The following is a 22,075-nucleotide window of genomic DNA, read 5'->3' as shown; positions in this document are numbered from 1 at the left end:
ATATCAAAGGAAAGCAAACGATGAAAGAATTCCCACAAACTATTTCAGTACTGGTTAATTTTTACTGTATTCTCAATGTCTGAAACTCGTAAGGAACATATTAAAAAAACAGGTATGTAATTCAGTTTATAAAGCTCATGAATATATGACATCAAAATCTAACAGAGATAACCCAAAATAAACATGGCCAACTCTTCTGCAACCCCACGAACTATAGCTCAGGCAAGTACGCTGCAGTGAGTTGCCATTTTCTACTCCAGGGGATCTTCCCAACCCAGGCATCAAACTCAGGTCTTCTGCACATGGATTCTTTACTACCGAGCCCCTAGGGAAGCCCTTTAAATCAAAAGCTAGAAGTAATTAAATTGAGAGAGAAAGGAATTTTGAAAGCTGAAATAAGGCCTAAAGCTAGTCTTCTTTAACCAGTTAGCCAAGTTGTGAATGCAAAGGAAAATTTCTTGAAGGAAATTAGAAGTGCTCCTCCAGTGAACACATAAATGTTAACAAAGTGAAACAGCCTTATGGCTGATATGGAGAAAGTTTTATTGGTCTGGATAGAAGAGCAAACCAGTCTCAATATTTACTTAAGCCAAAACCGAATCCCGAGGTAGCCCTAACTCTCTTCAATTCTATAAAGGTTGAGAGACATGAGTAAGTCACAGAAGAAAAGTCTGAAGCTAGCAGAGATTGGTTCATGAGGCTTAAGGAAAGAAGCCATTTCTGTAACATAAATGCGCCAGATGAGGCAACAAATGCTGATACAGATCAGATGCAAGCTGCAGCAAGTTATCCAGAAGATGTAACTAAGATGAAGGTGAGGACACTCAACAACAGATTTTCAATGTAGATTTAACAGGCTTCTATTGGGAAAAGATGACATGTAGGACTTTCATAGCTAGAGAGGGGAGGTTGAGGCCCGGCTTCAAATCTTCAAAGGACAGGCTGACTCTCATACTAGGAGTTAATGCAGCTGACGACTTGAAGTTGAAGCCGAGGCTCATTTACCATTCCAGAAATCCCAGGGCCCTCTGCTAAATCAACTCTGCCTGGATGATAGTACATCTCTTTAAAACACAGTTTACTGAATATTTTAAGCCCAGTGTTGAGATCTACTACTCAGAAAAAAAAAGTTTCAAAATATTACTGAACATTTTGATAATGAACCTGGTCATCCAAGAGCTACAATGGAGATGTACAGTGAGATTCACATTGTTTCCAAGCCTGTTAACACATCTATTCTGCAGCCCATGGATCAAAAAGTAATCCTATTATTAATATACATGTGTGTGTGTGTGTATATATATGTGTGTGTGTGTGTGTGTGTGTGTGTATTCTAAGGCTACAGCTGCCTTAGATAGTGATTCCACTGATGGATCTGGGCAAAGTCAATTGAAAACCTTCTAGAAGGAGTCACTATTCTAAACGCAATTAAGAACATCAGAGGTTAATGGTGTTTAGTAAAAGGAGTCCAGAATGCCGGCGGCTAAAAGACAAGTAAGGAAAAAGCCTGCAAAATTGGAACAAAGGAAGGTCCGAGCACAGGAGTGAGGACCTCAGGTAAAACAAACAGCACTCCTGGTTAGCCCAATTTACATAGGGCAGGCCCAGGGGGAGGAGAAAAAAACATAAAAAGAGGAGCCAAAATTGGGCTGGGGGCCTCTATTCTCTTCCTGTCTTTTGGGGCAGCATGCCCTCACACCTCAAGGATGTATTTTCCTTTACTTTCTAAATAAAACCGAGCTGTAACATGGAGCTGTAACAGTGATCCATCCAAGAGCTGCAACACTGGTCCGTCCAAGGGCTGTAATGCTGGTCTGTCCATCGCTTCAAATTTTTATTGCAACGAGACAGAATTGAGGAAACTACAAACTCCCCGATGATGGGAAGAGGTCAAAAGTATCAACATTAACATAAGTTGAGAAGAAGTTGATTCCAGCCTTTATGGAGAACTATGGAGGATTCAACTAATGTGCAGAAAGTCACTGCAGACGTGGCGGAAACAGCAAATGAAGTAGAGCCTGAAAATAGGACTTAATTGCCACAACATGATGATAAATTTTAAGAAGTGCAGAGTTGCCCCTCCTGAGTAAGGAAACAAACTGATTCCTTGGCATAGATTCTGCTCCTGGTGAAGGTGCTATGACTATTGAACTGACAACAAATATTACATAAACTTAGTTGATAAACTTAGTTGATATTAAGAAGAGGTGGCAAGAATACGCAGAAGAACTGTACAAAAAAATATCTTCACGACCCAGATAATCACAATGGTGTGATCACTCACCTAGAGTCAGACATCCTGGAATGTGAAGTCAAGTGGGCCTTAGGAAGCATCACTATTAACAAAGCTAATGGAGGTGATGGAATTCCAGTTGAGCTATTTCAAATCCTAAAAGATGATGCTGTGAAAGTGCTGCACTCAATATGTCAGCGAATTTAGAAAACTCAGCAGTGGCCACAGGACTGGAAAAGGTCAGTTTTCATTCCAATCCCTAAGAAAGGCAATGCCAAAGAACGCTCAAACTACCACACAATTGCACTCATCTCACATGCTAGAAAAGTAATGCTCAAAATTCTCCAAGCCAGGCTTCAACAATACGTGAACTGTGAACTTCCAGATGTTCAAGCTGGTTTTAGAAAAGGCAGTGGAACCAGAGATTAAAATGCCAACATCTGCTGGGTCATCAAAAAAGCAAGAGAGTTCCAGAAAAACATCTATTTCTGCTTTATTGACTATGTCAAGGACTTTGACTGTATAGATCACAATAAACTGTGGGAAATTCTGAAAAAGATGGGAATACCAGACCACCTGATCTGCCTCTTAAGAAAGCTCTATGGAGGGGAAGCAACAGTTAGAACTCTACACGGAACAACACACTGGTTCCAAATAGGAAAAAGAGTATGTCAAGGCTGTATATTGTCACCCTGCTTATTTAACTTATATGCAGAGTACATCATGAGAAATGCTGGGCTGAAGGAAGCACAAGCTGGAATCAAGATTGCCGGGAGAAATATCAATAACCTCAGATATGCAGACGACACCACCCTTATGGCAGAAAGTGAAGAAGAACTAAAGAGTCTCTTGATGAAAGTGAAAGAGGAGAGTGAAAAAGTTGGCTTAAACCTCAACATTCAGAAAACTAAGATCATGGCATCTGGTCCCATCACTTCATGGCAAATAGATGGAGAAACAGTGGAAACAATGGCAAACTTTATTTTGGGGGGCTCCAAAATCACTGCAGCCATGAAATAAAAAGACGCTTACTACCTGGAAGAAATTTTATGAGCAACCTAGACAGCATATTAGAAAGCAGAGACATTATTTGCCAACAAAGGTCCGTCTAGTCAAAGCTATGGTTTTTCCAGTGGTCATGTATGGATGTGAGAGTTGGACTATAAAGAAATCTGAGTGCCAAAGAATTGATGCTTTTGAACTGTCTTGTAGAAGACTCTTGAGAGTCCCTTGGACAGCAAGGAGATCCAACCAGTCCACCCTAAAGGAGATCAATCCTGGGTGTTCATTGGAAGGACTGATGCTGAAGCTGAAACTCCAATACTTTGGCCACCTCATGGGAAGAGCTGACTCATTTGAAAAGACCCTGATGCTGGGAGGGATTAGGGGTAGGAGAAGAAGGGGACGACAGAGGATGAGATGGTTGGATGGCATCACCAATTCAATGGACATGAGTTTGAGTAAACTTTGGGAGTTGGTGATGGACAGGGAGGCCTGGTGTGCTGCAGTCCATGGGGTCACAAAGAGTCAGACACAACTGAGCGACTGAATTGACTAAACTGAGTTGATAAAGCAGCCGCAGGGTTTGAGAAGACTGACTCCAATTTTGAAAGATGTCTTATTGTGGATAAAATGCTACCAAACAGCATTACATGCTACAGAGAAATTGTTTATGAAAGGAAAAGTCAGTCAGTGTAGCAAACATCATTTTTTAGTTATAGTAAGAAATTGCCAAAAAAAAAAAAAAAAAGAAAAGAAAGAAATTGCCACAGCCATCCCAACCTTCAGCAACCACCACCCTGTAGCCATTGACCTAAAGGCAAGATCCTCTGTCAGCTAAAAAATTGCAACTCACTACAGGATCAGATAACGGTTAGCATTTTTTAGCAAGAAAGTCTTTTTGAATTAAGGTATTGTATTTTCAGACATAATGTTATTACACACTTAGTAGATTACAATATAATGTAAACATAACTTTAATACGCACTGGGTAACCAAAAATTAGTGGAACTTGCTTTATTACAGTAGTCTGGAACTGAACTTGTAATATCTCTGAGCTATGTCTGCACTGTTGAACAATAATAAATTTATTTTCTTAATCATATGTAGAAGTAAAATGAAAAAGAAATATGTCCACTTTAATAAAGGCCACAGAAACACTCCACTCAATTCATATTTATTTCTGATATTAAAATCTCCAGACCTCAAGACTAAACAGAGAAATACTCTATGCAATAAAAAATGTCTATTTCAATATTTGTTTCTGAAAGTACTACAAACTAAATGTCTTGTTCAGAACACTTGACTGTGAGGGTTGAAATTGGCAGAGAGAGATATATATAAAATGACTGTGCTGTTATGAAGCAGAGAAATCCCATGGAGATCAGAAACTATAATTATTTTCTAGAGTAGTAAGCCATTTCTCAGACCAGTGTCTTTCCTAAAGTCAATTAATTGTGATTAACTAGTCTAGAGTGTGGAGCATGGTCTTATTGAACAAAAGACAAATTCTAGGTACAATTCAAGGTAGGATGACATATCAGAGAACTTTACATATAAACTGAGGAGTCCCGAAAGGGTAAACTAGGAAATACACATGTATGTGCATGCACACACACACACCCCCACAGTTAGGAAAAACACAAGAAAACAAGGCCCAGATAAACACTTACCAAAAAAATCAAACTGCAGAATCAAATAGATAGCAGAGAGTACTACTAAAATATACAAATTATAAAATAAACATACATCTTTCCTCTCTTATCTGTGGTTTCACTTTTCACGGTTTCAGTTAACCTGTGGTCAACCACAGTTGAAAAATATCAAATGGAAAATTCCAGAAATAAACAATTCATTATTTTTGCATCCTGAGTAAGTGATGAAATCTTGCATCATCCCACTCTGTCCTGCCAGGGCATGAGTCATTTTTTTCCCAGTAGATCCCAACCCACTGATCACTTAGAAAGCCATCTTGTTTCTCAGATTGACTGTCAAGGTACTGCAGCGCTTCTGTTCAAGTAATCCTTGAGGTGATGGATTTTCACTAAACTTATTCTGGTAATAATTTCATGAAGCATGAAAGTCAAATCATCGTGTTGAATACTTTAAACTTACACAGTGAAAGTGAAAGTCACTCAGTTGTGTCCAACTCTTTGTGACCCCATGGACTATACAGTCCATGGAATTCTCCAGGCCAGAACGCTGGAGTGGGTAGCTTTTCCCTTCTCCAGAGGAATCTTCCCAAACCAGGGATGAAACCCAGGTCTGCCGTTGCAGGTGGATTCTTTACCAGCTGAGCCACAAAGGAAGCCCAAGCTTACACAGTGCTGTATGTCAATTATATTGCAATAAAACTGGAAGAATAGAAAGAAATAAGAACTAAAGAAATAAATAATTTGCTTATCTTGGAGTAGATAAGAATTTGAAGATTATAAAGGCACATAAGAAATCCAATACAAAAATTAATATGTATAATGATTTTAACATAATGTCGTTATTATAGCTAAGGTGAGTTTTCTGAATTTTGGTACGTTATGATATAAAAAATTTTAAATTGTGATTACATTTGGAAATGAGACTAGGGTTGAATAGGTTAAAGAGGACTGTATTTGCTATTTCATTCCGTTCGTACTGTTAAAATTTTAGTTGACCATGTGTTGTTTTCCTTGTAACTGAAAAAAATCACTGTATTGTACAACTGTAACATATATAATATTGTACATCAACTATACCTCAATTTGAAAAAAAAAGAATTTAGATCTCAGAGGGAAAAAAATAATTGAAAAATATCTTGTATACAAAGATCTTCATTACAGATTGGTTAAAATATACAAAATTTGGAAACAATATCTTTCAGAGTTAAGAGCTAAAACCAGATTTCAGAGAAATATGAACAGATGTGGGGAAAAAGTCACCATCTAAAGTTAACACACAAATGTTAATAATAGTATTTGAGTTACCACTGCATTGAATACCCATTTTTCTACTTTTCTACTTTTTTTAAAATCACTTTTTCAATAGCAAAATACTTACTGTTTAAACTCAGGGAATAAAATTAAATTACCATAAAAATAATGTGATTTAGTTATTATGATAATAAGATAAGGAACCATAAAATCAAAAATGATACCAATAATTCACCATCAGAGTTTTTAAATAATCATTTTTTAATCTTTTAAGATTTAAGACTCTAAGGCCTAAATACATAATCACAGAGCTTTGTAAAGAAAGCAAGTTCAACTGCCAAAGAAATGTTGCCAGCCTTTTAACTCAAAAGTCTTTGGGGGAAAAGCCTATATCATAACCATGATTTATTTTAGTCTTTGCACAGGAGAGAAGAATCCAGTCTTGGAAACATAAAGAAATAGTTCCAGATATATTCTATGAATTTTCTACTTAACCTTGGCAAGCAACTTTCCTGAAAGTAGCTTGTAAACATTTTTACATCCAGAAGTTATTTTGGCATTTGATTCCCTAACGTTTGGATTTCACCATGAATTTCAATCCCCAAAGCAGGTATTAGCTTAAATTAATGTCAGCCTCTTTTCCTTCATTAACTCATTCCTACTGCCTTTTCCATCCTAAAGGAGATCAGTCCTGGGTGTTCATTGGAAGGATTGATGCTGAAGCTGAAACTCCGATACTTTGACCACCTGATGCGAAGAGCTGACTCATTTGAAAAGACCCTGATGCTGGGAAAGATTGAGGGCAGGAGAAGGGGACGACAGAGGATGAGATGGTTGGATGACATCACCAACTCGATGGACATGGGTTTCGATGGACTCCGGGTATTGGTGATGGACAGGGAGGCCTGGCGTGCTGCGGTTCACGGGGTCGCAAAGTGTCGGACACGACTAAGCGACTGAATTGAACTGAAATGCCTTTAATAGTCCTTTATGCACACTTCTTGCTTTCTGTATTATTAACTGCAGCTCAGTCTGTGATCTCATCTATTGCTCTTCCTTTGTAGTACACACATCCCTCAAGGAGCACTGTCATTTCACCCCAAAAACCATACCAGCTACAAAGTAATCTAATAAACAACAAAACATCAAAAGGTGCATACACCACAGATCTATAATTGACTAGAAGGTGTTTGTATATATGTATATATACACACATAGATATGCAAATATATATGCATATACATGTATAACTAACGTAAAACAATTCAACTCTTCTTGCTTTTTTTTTCTCTTCTTGGTTTTAAAGTATAAACATAAACGCAATTATTGAGATGTAAGAATTGGATACGACTGAGCAACAAACACTTTAACTTTTAATCAGAACAACAGCCCTCTACCAAATTCTCACCTCGTCGAGCATGTTTTTCATCCTTAACACAGACTTCATTTAAGGAACCAACTGGATCACAATGGCATGGCTGGCATGGTCTCGGATAATTTGGAGATACCTAACAAAAATATTAAATTGCTTTAGGTCAACTGTAATAAAAACACTAATATTTTTTGATCCAGTAAGCCTTAGAGATCATTTTAATGATATATAGTAAGATATTATATTGAGAAAATGATAATATAAGAAAATTCTTTATTCTCACAACTTAATGATATGCAATAAGAAACTATATTGGAAAATAATCCATAAGAAAATTTCTTTGCTATATTTTCAAAACTGCCAGAATCCATTTCTCCTAGGTGGACATACAGAAGTAAAGAGAATAATATAATAAACTCCTATGTAACTGTTACCTAGATTCAATGATTACCAGAATTTCACCATATAACTTTCACCATGCTTTATTCTTTGCTAAAGTTTTTAAAGAAAATTCCAAATAGTCTTTTAATATCTACATATTTTAGAATGTACCTCTTTCTTTTATAATCACAATTATCATAAGAAACAAAATAGCAATGTTTGCTTATATAGAAAATGTAAGAGAAATACACATTCCATGATAAAATCTTCTTTACTGTTTTGTTTTACTGCAATGTAGTTCAAAATTAGTAATTTTCCCCCAAATTTTTATTTTTCAAAACCTTTTTCACATTGATCACAATACAACTAATTAAATTTGGTGCTTGAGAAAACGTAGTCTTAAATATTTACATTAAAATTTTTATTTTCTCAGGAGGGAGCATGATCTGGGGAGGGGAATGTAGGTTCTATAATTAGGAAGCCTTAAGCTCACATTCCACTGTGGCCACTTACTGACTACGCTATCTCCTGCACTTTACCTTCTGGTAATATGAGATTAATAATAGCAATCACAGTGATGTTATTAAATTAACATTAAGAGGAATAACAGAAACCATCTCATAAGATTTCTCACATATATCAAATATTCAATACAACAAGTAGTTTTTAACGTTAGAATATTTTAATTAAACAAACCTAGACTGTGCCAATGTACCACATATAAAAGATTTATTTTCTAGATGCAATAGGATAAGAATAAAAAAGCAACTAAATTCTTTGCCTAGGAAATACTAAAATACTGCTGAATATACATATAATTATGTATATAATCTATTTCCCATAAAATACTGCTTTTTATTTTTTGATGTGGACCATCTTTAAAGTCTTTTTAAAATTTGTTATAGTATTACTTCTGTTTCATGTTTTGCTTTTTTGGCCAGAAGCCATGTGGAATCCTAGCTCCCTGATCAGGGATTGAACTTGCAACCCCTGCAAGGTCGGGCAGCAAAGTCTTAACCACTGAACAACCAGGGAAGTCCCCAAATATAGTTTACATATATATATATCCAGATTTAATTTATAATGAAAACTTGATTGTTAATAGGTCAAAGTGTCATAAGCAGAAAAATATTTACACATCTGATAGAACTCAATCTTCTAAGTCTATAGATCAGTTTCAAAATCATTATTTAATACTCATTCATTTACTTTCTATTGTGAAGAAAGGATCGTGCAAAGCCCAGATAGGTAAGGCCTGCTTTCTGCATTAAAGAAGCTTACTGGAAAAGCAGACTTGAAAGATATTGATTAAGTAGAATATGCCAAGTGATAAGATAGACACAGAGAAGAGCGTTCTGGAGCAAAAGAAGAGAGAGTACGAACACAATGAAGACAAACAACGTTTCACAGGAAAAGTGACATTTAGACTTGAGCTTGACGTGAGTAGCAATTTGAGGGCAGAACTGGGAGGACTTTTTAACCAAGAGAGAACCGCAACACCAAAAACAAAAACAAAAACAAAACAAAAAAACACCTCTATGGGGATATATAGCAATAAATTTCTTTAGGATAAATTCTTAGCTTTTATGAATATAATTTATGATTACAATGATGAGCTTGAGTAAATCAAAGCCTCTTAATTTATTATCCTTCCTTACAGTAACTGGGAAAATCTGCTTGAATCAGATTGCTGATCAGGAGAACTTCCAGCGAACCCTCCTACACTGTTGGTGGGAATGTAAATTGGTACAGCCACTATGGAGAACAGTATGGAGGTTCCTTAAAAAACTAAAATTAGAGCTACCATATGACCCTGAAATCCCACTCCTGGGCATACATCCAGAGAAAAACATGATCCGAAAGGATACATGCACCCGAATGTTTATTGCAGGACTGCTAACAAGAGCCAAGACATGGAAGCAACCTAAATTTCCATCAACAGAGGAATGGATAAAGAAAATGTGGTACATATATACAGTGGAATATTACTCAATCATTAAAAAGATTGAAATAATGCCATTCGCAGCAACATGGATGGACCTAGAGAGTCATACTGAGTGAAGCCGAGTCAGACAGAGGAATAAGAAACATTGTATGACATCCCTTATATGTGGGATCTAAAAAGAAATGATGCAAAGGAAACCTTCTAACATAAGATATCCTATAAATATATCTACTTTATACTTTATTTTTAATTTTACTAAAATAAGATTACTAATTAATTCTCAAAGTAAACATGGCCATAAGCATATATATACATATATGTTTTAATTTTTAAATATATGTACTTAGTAGATATATCTAAAATGAGATTTTAGGGCAATTATTTTTAATAATGCAGATATATGTTTTTAAGATATAAAATTCACAGTGTACAAAAATTTTATTTCTATATCTTCATAAAAACATAAGGAATTTTCACCCAAATACTAAACACTTGAAATACTTGAATTTTTAGCACAAAATAGAGCATACATATTTTTATGTGCTAAAATATGAAATTCTAGATTCAGATTCACTTAATAAGTTGTATTAAAAACTTGATCAAGCTTCCAGTTTTAATAATGGCAGAGTGTCTTTAATAGGTCCAACACATCCTAAAATGACAATGATGAATTCTGGAAATATAAAAAATCAAATATTTGAGGGCTTGGGAGAATAATTAAAAGCATGCAGAAATTAGAAGGATTTGAGATTTGAAAGAAAAAACACACTAGATGAGATTCATGTTCATATAAGGGTAATAACAAAATCTACATATATATATCCCTCCATTATTAACGGATTCCTTAATTGCACATTAATTCTGGGGACTCCAAGGGGCCCACTGGAAAGCAACAGCAGGAAAGCTGAATGACCTGAATAGACTTTCTAGTTCACATGATATGACCTAAATAGAAATTTGTTTATCAACCAAGTAAGGTTAGATACATACCTTTAGTTTTCTATTAATCTGCTCTAGAGAAGTATAAAAGCAAGCTTCCAGTTTCATAGTGATTAGTCAGTAAGCTGACTACAAATTGAAACAAAATCCAAAAATCTTCAGAAGAAGATAACAGAATCTTTTGTCACTACAACGTATCAACCAAAATTTCCTGTGTTAATCATGAATTACTAGACATGAGGAGAAAAACTAAGGCATGGTACTTGTTCAAGAAAAAAACAGGTCAACAAAAACAGTGAGGTGCCCCAATATCAATAGACAAGGACTTGTATAGGTCTCTAGATAGGCTGAAGAGAGCATAAAGGTAATAAGGTTTATAATGAGTGAATACATGGATTTTTTTCAGCAGAGTGGAGGAAACTATAAAAAAATATAAGCACTCTATAAAGTTGAAAAATTAACTGCATATGCTTAGCAACAGATAACTGATGGGATGCAGAAAAGTAGTATAGCTATTTACAGATAAATAGAAATTATCCAATCTGAAGCACAAAGAAAGAAAAAAAAAATTATCACAGCCTCAGTAACCTATAGGCACAGTCCAGCAACTTGGCCTGTATGTAGCTGGAGTCATAAAAGGATGAGAGCACAGTTCAAAAAAATATGTCAAGAAATAATGGCCTAAAATTTCCAAAATGCAGCAATCTCAATTTATAATTACAAGAAGTTTAGTAACCAAGAATATACGTACAGAGAAAGCCACATTTAGACAAACATGGTCTAACCAAGATTGGAAAACTTTTTCTGTAAAATTAGATAGCAACATTGTAGGTTTTGTAAGTCATCTAAGGTCTGTTTCTTCTTTTTCTTGCCTTCCTCACCTCCTCCTCTTCCTCCTAGCTATTGTCCCATCTTATTCTTGCTCTTTTTCTTAATTGGGTTGTTCTTTTTCTTCTCGCCCACCTCCTTTCCCTTTCCCTTCATTTCCTCCCCCCGCCTCCTCCTCCCCCTCTTTTTAAAATAAATTTTTACAAATATAAAGAAAAAATTGTTTTTTGTTTGTTTGCAGGCCATACAAGTATAGGCTATGGGTCAAATTTTATCTAGGGGCCATAGCCAATACATGGCTTGGTTGCTAAAAGATAAATATAAAGAGTATATCTTGAAATCATTTAGGGAAGATAGACACCTTACATACAGAAGAACAAAAATACAAATGATGGCTGCCTTCTCATAAGAATAAATGAAATCCAAAAAAGACCATAATACACTGAGTACAGGGCTATAACAAATTCCCTCCCAGTTCTGTCTACTTATTTAGCTGCTCTGTGTTTCTCAGTGATTACATCTATAAAAATGAAAACAAAATATAAATTTTCCATGTTAATAATAAGTAATATTAATACATGGGACTTTCCTGGTGGCTGGGATGGTAAAGAATCTGCCTGCAATGCGGGAGACCTGGCTTTGATCCGTGTGTCAGGAAGATCCCCTGGAGAAGAGAATGGCAACCCAGTCCAGTATGCTTGCCTGGAGAATTTCATGGACAGAGGAGCCTAGAGGGATATAGTCCATGGGCTTGCAAAGAGTTGGACACAACTGAGTGACTAACACTGGACTTACTTAATAAAGCCCAAATACTTAGAAACTAAACAATAGAGAACAAATCACAATGTAGATTTAAAAATTATTTTAAATAAATTATAATGATGTACATAAAGTGTTTCTGAAGTCATGGGAACCAGCTAGTCATGAAGACAGTGTGCTGTGAGCACAAGGATGGAAAAATAAATCCATGGAATAGAACTGGGGCTCCAGATATTAACCCAAATGATCAACTTATTCTCAAAAAATGGCTCAAAACAATTTGAAAGAGAAAAAAAAAGTATTTTTCAAAACATGGTGCTGGAACAACAGGTGAAACATGGAGACCTCAATCATTACTTCACACTCCACACAAAGATTTACTTGAGATGGGCCACAGCCCTAAAACTTAAAATTACGACTTTTCTAGAATCAAAAAGAAAAATTTTGAAGAAACACTTCACAAGAGAGGATACAGGAATAGCCAGCAGGTACTTAAAATAAATTTAGTACAAAAAAACTGCTATAAATTCATAATAGAAGATGTGCTGTAGCACTCAGCATTGATAGGACTGACTTAGTGACAGCCTAGTACCGACTTGCCAGACCCATTACACCCACATCCACCAGGATGATTATTTCAAAAAGTCAGTTAAGACCAAATGTTAGAGAGAGATGGAAGAAGTAGAACTCACATGTATTTTTGGTGAACATGTAAAACAGTATCATTACCTTGATGAAACATTGGCAGTATCTTATAAAGTCAAAAATACATCTAATTCTATGAAACAACTATTATACTCCTAGACACACATAAGGTTAATGACACATGACCACAAAAAGACTCATATAACATTGATTTGAAGGAACTAACCAAAAACTGGAAATGACCCAAATATATAGGAGAATGGATTAAAAAGTAAGACACATTCATGCAGAGGAGTACTCCTTAGAATTTTTTAAAAAAGAAATAACTATCAGTGTGTACAACATGGGTAAATCTAAACCTGTTACACTGAGTGAAAGGAAGACCAAAAATTTTGTGAACTTACGATTTCAGTTTTAGAAAATTCACTAAGAGGCAAACTAATTTATGCTTTAAAAATCAGAACAAAGTTTGCCGAGGGGTAAGGATTGACTGGAATGAGTCACCATGGGACTTTGTGGAGGGATGGTAATATTTTATATCACATCCTCAATGATTTATATCAGCTTCTATTATGAGATATTTCTAGTCACCTTTGAAATTTGAAGTCCAACTACTTAAAGAAGCAATCAAAATTATTTTTTCCTGTAATACATCTCAGTCTGAAAAATCCAAAATAATACTTCATGAAAGAAAAAGCATACTTTACCCCTTTGGGCCTGAAGAAACCATCAATGCATGTCTCACAGTTTATACCAGCAGTGTTTTGAGTACAATTAATGCACACACCCCCTCCAATGTACTTTCCATGTATATTTAAGCTCAGATTTCTTCTGGCAACATTCTCATCATAATAGCATTCTTCAGCTTTCCCATGACAATTGCAGGCTGCAGTAGGGAAAAATAAATTCATAAACTTTCAGATTTCAGATATATATAAAAATAATTCTTGTTACATAAGAGATTTGTATACCATACAGCAAATTATATTATATGATATGTATATACATACAAAGCCAATACAAATATGCCTAGAAAGGGCATGAATCTATTAAACAAATTAAAAAATATATATTAATGGAACTTAAGACAAATAATTTAAACTGAATAGTATGAAATTGCCAATATTTGACTGATTTTATCTTACAAAACTGATATTTCATATAATTCAACCTATAGCTTCCTATTACAACAAACAGATTATTATTGAAGTATGACACTGAATAAATAACATTTGTGTAATCTGTGATGAATAATTACTATATGTGAATCTCTGTATTAGATCCTATGGGTAAAGAAGGATGTTTAGTGTATATACATTTGATCTTTGAATATCACAGGGATTAAGGGTGTTAACCCTTTGCACAATTCAAAACTGGAGTGTGACTTTGCAGTCAGCCCTTCCTGACTTGGCTTCTCATCCCCCAGTTTGACCAACTGAAGATTGTGTAGAACTGCAGCTCTGCTGTCTGCATTTAGCAAAAAAAAAAAAAAAAAAAAAAACAACAACAAAAACCCACCCATAACTTGTAAAGCAGGCTTAGATATAGTACAGTCAGTAAAGAATCTGCCTGAAATGCAGGAAACCCGGATTCAATCTCTATGTCGGGAAGATCCCCTGGAGAAGGAAATGGCAACCCTCTCCAGGATTCTTGCCTGGAAAATCCCATGGACAGAGAGGCCTGGCAGGCTACAGTCCATGGGGTCGCAAGAGTTGGATACGACTTACCAACTAACCCATCACTTGTAAAAAGTCACCAAATCAGAATTGTAAGCCAGACTCTGAAGTTAGGCTCCAGAGTCTCAGGGTCAATCTCTACCACAATCCCTTCAAAAGTTATCTAATAAGAGAAAAAAGATGTACAATTAGTGCAAAGTAATCAGGACAAGAGGAGAGCTGATTTGTTCAGTGATGAGATCATGCTATTTTGTGCCAGTCTTGGATTTGGGTATCCTCTCTTCATTCGTGTCCAACTCTTTGTGACCCTATGGACCTTAGCCCGCCAGGCTCCTCTGTCCATGGGATTCTTCAGGCAAGAATACTGGAGTGGGTTGCCATGTCCTCCTCCAGGAGATCTTCCCGACCCAGAGAGTGGACCTGTGTCTCTAAATGGCCCCTTCATTGGCAGATGGATTCTTGACCACTAATGTCACCTGGAAAGCCCGTAAATATCAGTAGCAGATCACAAAAGAGTCAGACACCACTTAGTGACTAAACAGCTAATATAAGGATTATAAGAGGTTCTATAGAGAGTCCGAGTACATCTACAGATTAAATTCCTGCAAGCGCAATTTCTAGTCAGGGGCTAGAATTTTAATTTTAACTAACTTGAAAATTTTCTCTCTAAAAATGCTATATCAGATTACTTTCCCTCTAACAGACATGTTAAAACTGATTCCCCACAGCCTCACCTACACTGTGTATTATCAACATTTTTAATTCAGCTCCTAGACATAGTAAGCATTCAAACATATGTTGAGTGAATGAAAGAACATCTTGGTAAGTTTTTAAAAAGTACTTTCATTGTTTTAATGGATACTTCTTTAATCATAAAAACTGTGACAATTTCTTTATATGGTCATGTCATAGTTTTTCCCTGAGAAATGCCTATTTCAATTTTTGCTCATTTTTAACAGTTTTTAAAAAAAGTTTTCTTATTGCTATGGAGGATCTCTTAATACACTAGATATTTTCTCCCTTGTCCAGTTTGTTGCAAATAGCTTCTTCAGTTTGTTGGCTTTTGATTTAGGATATAGCACTGTTGCGGTATTAATGGAGAGTTTTCAAATTTTATTCTAGGGAAGTATATAATCACAAATATAAATCACTAGGCATGATATGCAGTTTTATATCTTTAGGACAACACACAAGAATTTTTAAAAATCTTATTGTAAAAGTATATTGCAAGAAACTGTCAAGATTTCTGCTACCAGCGTAACTACAGAGAAATGCAGAGGAATACAAATTTATTCTCACATTATTTAGAACTTGTATTGCTGACTGTACTTATAACCATGAGCTAAGGCAGGTAAAGACTAATGCTTGAGAAGCGTACACTCCACATATGAGGGCCCTCTGCCTACAGCTCTGGTTGCTGTTTAAAGGTCCTGGACCTGCACATCTTCCATCTAAAGCCTCAGAGGACCCAGAGAGTAGCTACTCACAAACAACCATTTTACACTCGGCCATCAGCAGTTTGTTATTTCATTGAATGTTCATGACACATGATAGAAACTGTCTGTTAGTATAGGCTTAGCAATGGAATACATATCCTTTGCACTTTATAGATAGACCCTGCCTCAAATAAGCTAGACTGACAAAATCCAAATTTCAAGTGAATTAGAAGGAAATTATTCATTTTATCTTTCTTTGCAGGAGAGATGAGAGGTTGCGCTGTCCTGGTGGCTCAGTGGTAAAGAATTTCCCTGCCAATCAAGAAGACACAGGTTCAATCCTTGGACTGGGAAGATCCTCTGGAGAAGGAAATGGTAACCCACTCCAGCATTCTTGCCTGGAAAATCTCATGGCTAGAAGAACCTAGCGGGCTACAGCCCATGGGGTCACATAGAGTTCAGTTCAGTTCAGTCGCTCAGTCGTGTCCGACTCTTTGCGACCCCATGAACCGCAGCACGCCAGGCCTCCCTGTCCATCACCAACTCCCGGAGTTCACCCAAACCCATGTCCATTGAGTTGGTGATGCCATCCAACCATCTCATCCTCTGTCATCCCCTGCTCCTCCTGCCCTCAATCTTTCCCAGCATCAGGGTCTTTTCAAATGAGTTAGACACAACTTTATACAATCGTTGTAAGTTGTGACTAAACAACAGTGATTCATTTTACAGAGGGATTTGTCATATTGCAGAAAGATGTTTCTAAATCTTCAGAAGTGACTGGAACACCACTCAGCTTGGAAGCTAAAATTTTCATATAAACTCATACGAATATATATATCACCAAAAGCACTATATATACAAGGTTTTAGGGTTAAAAACCCTATCTTTATTTTGTAGATTTTTTAAATTATTTTTTTTTCAGTTTGGAAATCCAACCTCCCATCTCTCCCACAAAGAAAGATAAAATTGTTTTATAATAACAGTATTTTTTAAAATGTATAGAGCGGCAAGTGGAAATTTCCTTCTGTGTTGCTTTGTCTATCCCTAATAAGTTTGATCTAACCTTTCTGTTTCTTTGTTTAAACAGATACATATTAGTGGAGAGTGGTAAAGAGTTTTGCAGATCCACTTAACATAGCATTATGATAACTGTGTGATAGAAGGTCAGAGACAACAGGAGGAATCCCTACCCTCAATGATACTCCCCCCTGTAACTGCTGATATTCCACAAGCAGAAGAGAAATTTATTAAATGTAAGGAAATTTGAGAAGAGATATTCATGGTGTCATTCAACTTAAACTCAGCTTTAGGAATGAAAGTCTGCTCTCAACTGGGAGAAGTTGTGGAGCTCCTGAGGGATCATCAGGAATGGAGCTGGTAGTAGAGGAATAAAAACAAAGGTTGGACATCCAATGCTGTCAAGGTTTACCCCTTTACACCACTGTGTAGTGGGGCCCCATTCCTCCAGGTACCTCTCAGAACAATGACTGATTTCTAACCCAAAATATCTTCACAAGCACCCAGACACAAATCAAAAAGCAAAAGAGCTAAGGGCAGAAAACTAAGAGACTCAAGACATTGATAGTATATGCAGAATCTTAGGCTGAAAAGATAATGTATAGTTAGGAAATATTATGTGATTAAAGCCTGCTATAGTTCAATAATTTTAAGGACCAATCATGTCTGATACATGATACACGGTACATACATTTTATTCAATTCATATATAAAGTTGGCATTATTTAAAATGTCTGCCTGTTCTGAAGGCCATAGACACTTTGAAAAAATGTGATTGGGACTGATTCACTAAAACATTAATATTTGAATTCAATTGAATCTGGCTTTCTGGCTAGTTAGGATTTACAGTTCAGCAGAAGTTCATATGGGGGCTTCACTGGTGGCTTAGACAGTAAAGAATCCACCTGCAATTCAGGAGACCTGGGTTCAATCCCTGGGTTAGAAAGATCACCAGGAAAGGAAAATGGCAACTCACTCCAGTATTCTTGCCTGGGAAATCCCATGGACAGAGGAGTCTGGTGGGCTACAGTCCATGGGGTCACAAAAGAGTTGGACATGACTGAGTGACTAACACTTTCAGAAGTTCATATATGTTATACTATAAGCTTCAGATTCACCCCTGATAACAGTAAGTGTACATTATGGTTTTATCTACTTCTCATAATTCTCACACAGTGGTAAATTCATGAGTGTTTTGTAAATATTTGTCAAAAAAATAAAATCTTGAAAACTCTAAAACAGGAGAGTTAAAGAGCTTACCACTACTATCTTGGATAAAATGCATATGAATTTGACATATAGTTCACCTGAAATCAGCAAGTGTTTACATCACCTGTGCCTCAGGAAAGGAAGACTTACACATGCTGTTGGCCTGTCTGGAACATACCTTCACATTCAGATTTGGTCAGAAAAGTGCCTGCTCTCCAAGGTTTCTGATGGAATCCAGGACAGCACTGGTCACAGCTATCACCACACGTGTTATGCTCACATTCACAGCGGGATTTCTAGTAAAAAAAAAAAAACAAAGTGGGGGGCAGGGTGGGGAAGCATACTTTCAGCATCCTTTGGAAGCATAAATGAGGGGTTTCTCCTGAAAGGTAGAATGAAGACAAGAGAAAACATGGAGCCTCTGTACCAAAACCTAAAACTCCTGTCAGTCTGGGAAGGAAGAGGTGTCAGCAGTGGGAGTGAATATATTTGATCAACACCAGCTTTGGGAGGGAGGTTCATGGTTGGTACTGGAATCACTGGGCTCAGATGAGCAGAGAATGAAGGCCCAATCAGGAGTGGTCTTGAAGACTAGAATCAGGAGTGGTCTTGAAGACTAGAATCACTTCTCTAATTCCTGAGATCCACAGGTTTTCTGGGTTGGATGTATCCAATTTAAGGTTTCCATCAAAGTACTATTAACACTGGAAGGACTGATGCTGAAGTGGAAGCTCCAATAATTTGGCCACCTGATCTGAAGAGCTGACTCATTGGTAAAGACCCTGATGCTGGGAAAGATTGAGGGCAGGAGGAGAAGGGGGTGACAGAGGATGAGATGGCTGGATGGCATCACTGACTCAATGAATATGAGTTTGAGCAAGCTCTGGGAGTTGTTGATGGACAGGGAAGCATGGCGTGCTGCAGTCCATGGTGTTGCAAAGAGTCGGGCACGACTGAGCGACTGAAGTGAACTGATTATCAGCAATTAGCATAGGAAGAGGGGAGAGAGTAGACGGCTAGGCGTGGAGAGGCGGGGATAGAGCAGAAATCTAATACTCCAAGCCTGCATCTCCTGTCCGCAAGGGTTTTGAGTACAGTCTTTTTCACTGCATGGAGCCGTCCTTCCAAGGCTGCTGTGCAGGTTCTCAAATCTCAGGAAATACTGCCCATCAGTACATCTGATAGACAGTGCCCACACCCTGCAGAAAGCAGGACCACAATCTTGCGAGGAATACTATGCCAGGGATTTGAATCTTCCCTAGGAGGTAATACTATGATGCATTACTCAGAAAACTAGCTTTGAAAGAAATATCATTTGTATAACAGTTGCAGTAGGAAAAAGTGTTTACCTAGTGATCTCACTATCCAAAATAGTTCTTCCATACATAGAGTAGATGATTCTGTATTTCACCAGATTGTTTATGCCTGAGAAAAATGGACGCTCATTCATCTTCTTTGCTTAGGTTATGTTCACTTAATACATTGTCATTAATGAAAAATGCAACCCAAAACCATTCCAGCGTTTTCTGACCTGGCGATTTCAAGCCCTCTTGAATACTCTCTTTCACTCTACTCCTTACTGCCCCATCTAACCTCAGTCTCTGCTTCCATGGTCATTTATATTTACTTCCAGGTACATTTTTCATTTGTTTGCATTAATTTTTTTTTATGAAAATTCATAAAAGAAACAGGTTGATTGATGACAGGCATTCTCTAAAGCTAAATCATATAGCAGGCTGTCATAGCTAGAGAGGTTTCAAAATAGATAGACTGGTTTGGAGCCTTTTTGGGAAAAAACTAATCTGTTTTCTGATACTGTAATGGCTCCCTTCAAAGTCTATCATCCTAACTGCCAGCTCTATTTCACCCTGGCTTGGTTTTCTGTTACACCGTCTAAGTGGGGACCTGACACCCATTTATAGCATCCCTGCCAGCAAAGCTTCTCATGAAGCATTTTACAGTTCAGAGCTTCATTTTACCTAAGCAGCCTAAAAATATACATACATTTGTCACTGGATCAAGTGGACAAGCCCTGGCATGACCGTAGCAGATGCACATCCCTCCAACCGAAATATCCTTGACCGAGTAGTAATACTGCAAAAAGCAATCCAGAGAGAAATCCTGTTAAGACTACTGCAAGGTGAAAGGAGCATTCAGTTAAAAACTTGGCTTTATGCTTCTACCCTTAGTTGGAAGCTCGAGAGAACAACTGAAGGCTCACAAGAGTATCCAGTAGCTCCTCACACTGAAACCCAGGGGCAGAATGCCTCTATAGCTTATGTTAGGTGGGCATTTCAGAAATTTATTTCCCATAACAGCACAAAGTGCTGCACAGTACACAAACTCCATGCTGGAGCATTTATTACTGAAAGCAAATTGTTGTGGGGTGAGGGGAAGCAAGGACAATAATTCTCCATAAAAGTTCAAAGACAGAAAACTTCTTTTATCATCATTTTAGGAATGCCAGTGTTCACGAATCATATGCAGACTGTTCTACTTAATGAATTTGAAAAGAATCAACCAATGTAAGGGAAATGGTGCTCATGATGACACATTTCTTAAGCACATCAAGAAGCACATGAAAAGTAATTAACTACAAGATTGGTTTAATATAATGCAAGGAGTAAACTGGATGTGCAGAACACTATTTCTTCATTATTATGTTAAAATGTCCATGCAGTTACCTTCCTGTTTGGGTTAACATAGGACTGCCTCAAATTATCTTCATCTACCTAGCTATTTTTGAAAGGTTATTCATAATTTATACAACTGGACAATTTAAAAATTTTAACAAATTTGTATATCACAAGTTATAGTTGTGAAAGTACTTCATATTATCTTGTGGAATCCAAATAGCCATCACAGTTGTAGATAGTTCTATTATTCCAATTATTTACACTAAACACACACAAACACATATTTAGTGAGAATAAATAGATGGATACAAGTCTGAGTTCCCTGACTACAAATTCTCTTTTCTAATTTACTTCTTTCCAAAAAATTTTTTCTTTTTGTTTTTGCTGTTTATATACAGTATCTTTTATAATACTTTTGTTACTTTATCTGACTTGATAAACTTATACCTCACACTATTGTAACTTGCAAGGAAGTTTAGATTTAATTTAGATGTTAAACTCCGCTTTTCACTAACTTCATCACCTAATAATACAGATAAAACCAGGCATAGTTGCTCAGAAAGCTGATACAGAAGTTTTGTAGATGTTTTTAAAACTGCAACATTTGCATTAAATATATATGTGTAATGCTTCATTTCTAAGTCATGAAGAGGAGTTAAAATTCAATATCCTATTTTTATATATTTAAATTTAATGTGTTTACAGAACTTGAGTACTTTCAAAACCATATTTATATGTTGAATTTTACTGCACTATTTTAAAGGTTCATATACAATGAAGTTATAAATATTAAATGTGCACCCCAATACCCTCTCTGCCTTCAGCAAAAGATGATAAAAGGAACACGTTTTCTTCCATTGATTTTTTCGTTGATAGATACACTGTCAGGAAAGATTAAATTTCACTTCAAAATTATTCAGTCTTCCTTGGTGTATACTTTTAAGTCATGCCAAAATTATAATTAAAAGTGACTTTTTAATAAGTGAAGAATCTAAACTTTGCTGTGAAATAATGATTACTTTTGCAGAAGACAATTTACAATAGACTGAAATATAACACAAGGCAAAATTATTTCAGGTTTGGAAAGGGCACTA

General features: G+C 36.5%; 1 protein-coding gene across 7 annotated transcripts in view; it reads right to left on the bottom strand.

Moving 5' to 3' along the window:
- LAMA2 (laminin subunit alpha 2) overlaps positions 1 to 22,075 on the bottom strand; it is a 648,848-nt gene that overhangs the window by 376,417 nt on the left and 250,356 nt on the right. For all 7 annotated transcript variants that reach the window (XM_043888304.1, XM_043888305.1, XM_043888300.1 and 4 more), the window contains 4 exons: positions 20,350 to 20,439; positions 18,524 to 18,641; positions 13,715 to 13,893; positions 7,547 to 7,646 (listed from right to left, as the gene is read on the bottom strand). In XM_043888304.1, the coding sequence (XP_043744239.1) occupies positions 7,547 to 7,646; positions 13,715 to 13,893; positions 18,524 to 18,641; positions 20,350 to 20,439 (487 nt within the window). The remainder of the gene's footprint in view (positions 1 to 7,546; positions 7,647 to 13,714; positions 13,894 to 18,523; positions 18,642 to 20,349; positions 20,440 to 22,075) is intronic.

Source organism: Cervus elaphus, chromosome 26, assembly GCF_910594005.1.
Source record: "Cervus elaphus chromosome 26, mCerEla1.1, whole genome shotgun sequence".
In the NCBI taxonomy this organism is placed as follows: domain Eukaryota; kingdom Metazoa; phylum Chordata; class Mammalia; order Artiodactyla; family Cervidae; genus Cervus; species Cervus elaphus.
Note: the sequence above shows the minus strand (reverse complement) of the source record. Positions and strands in the feature narration are given on the sequence as shown.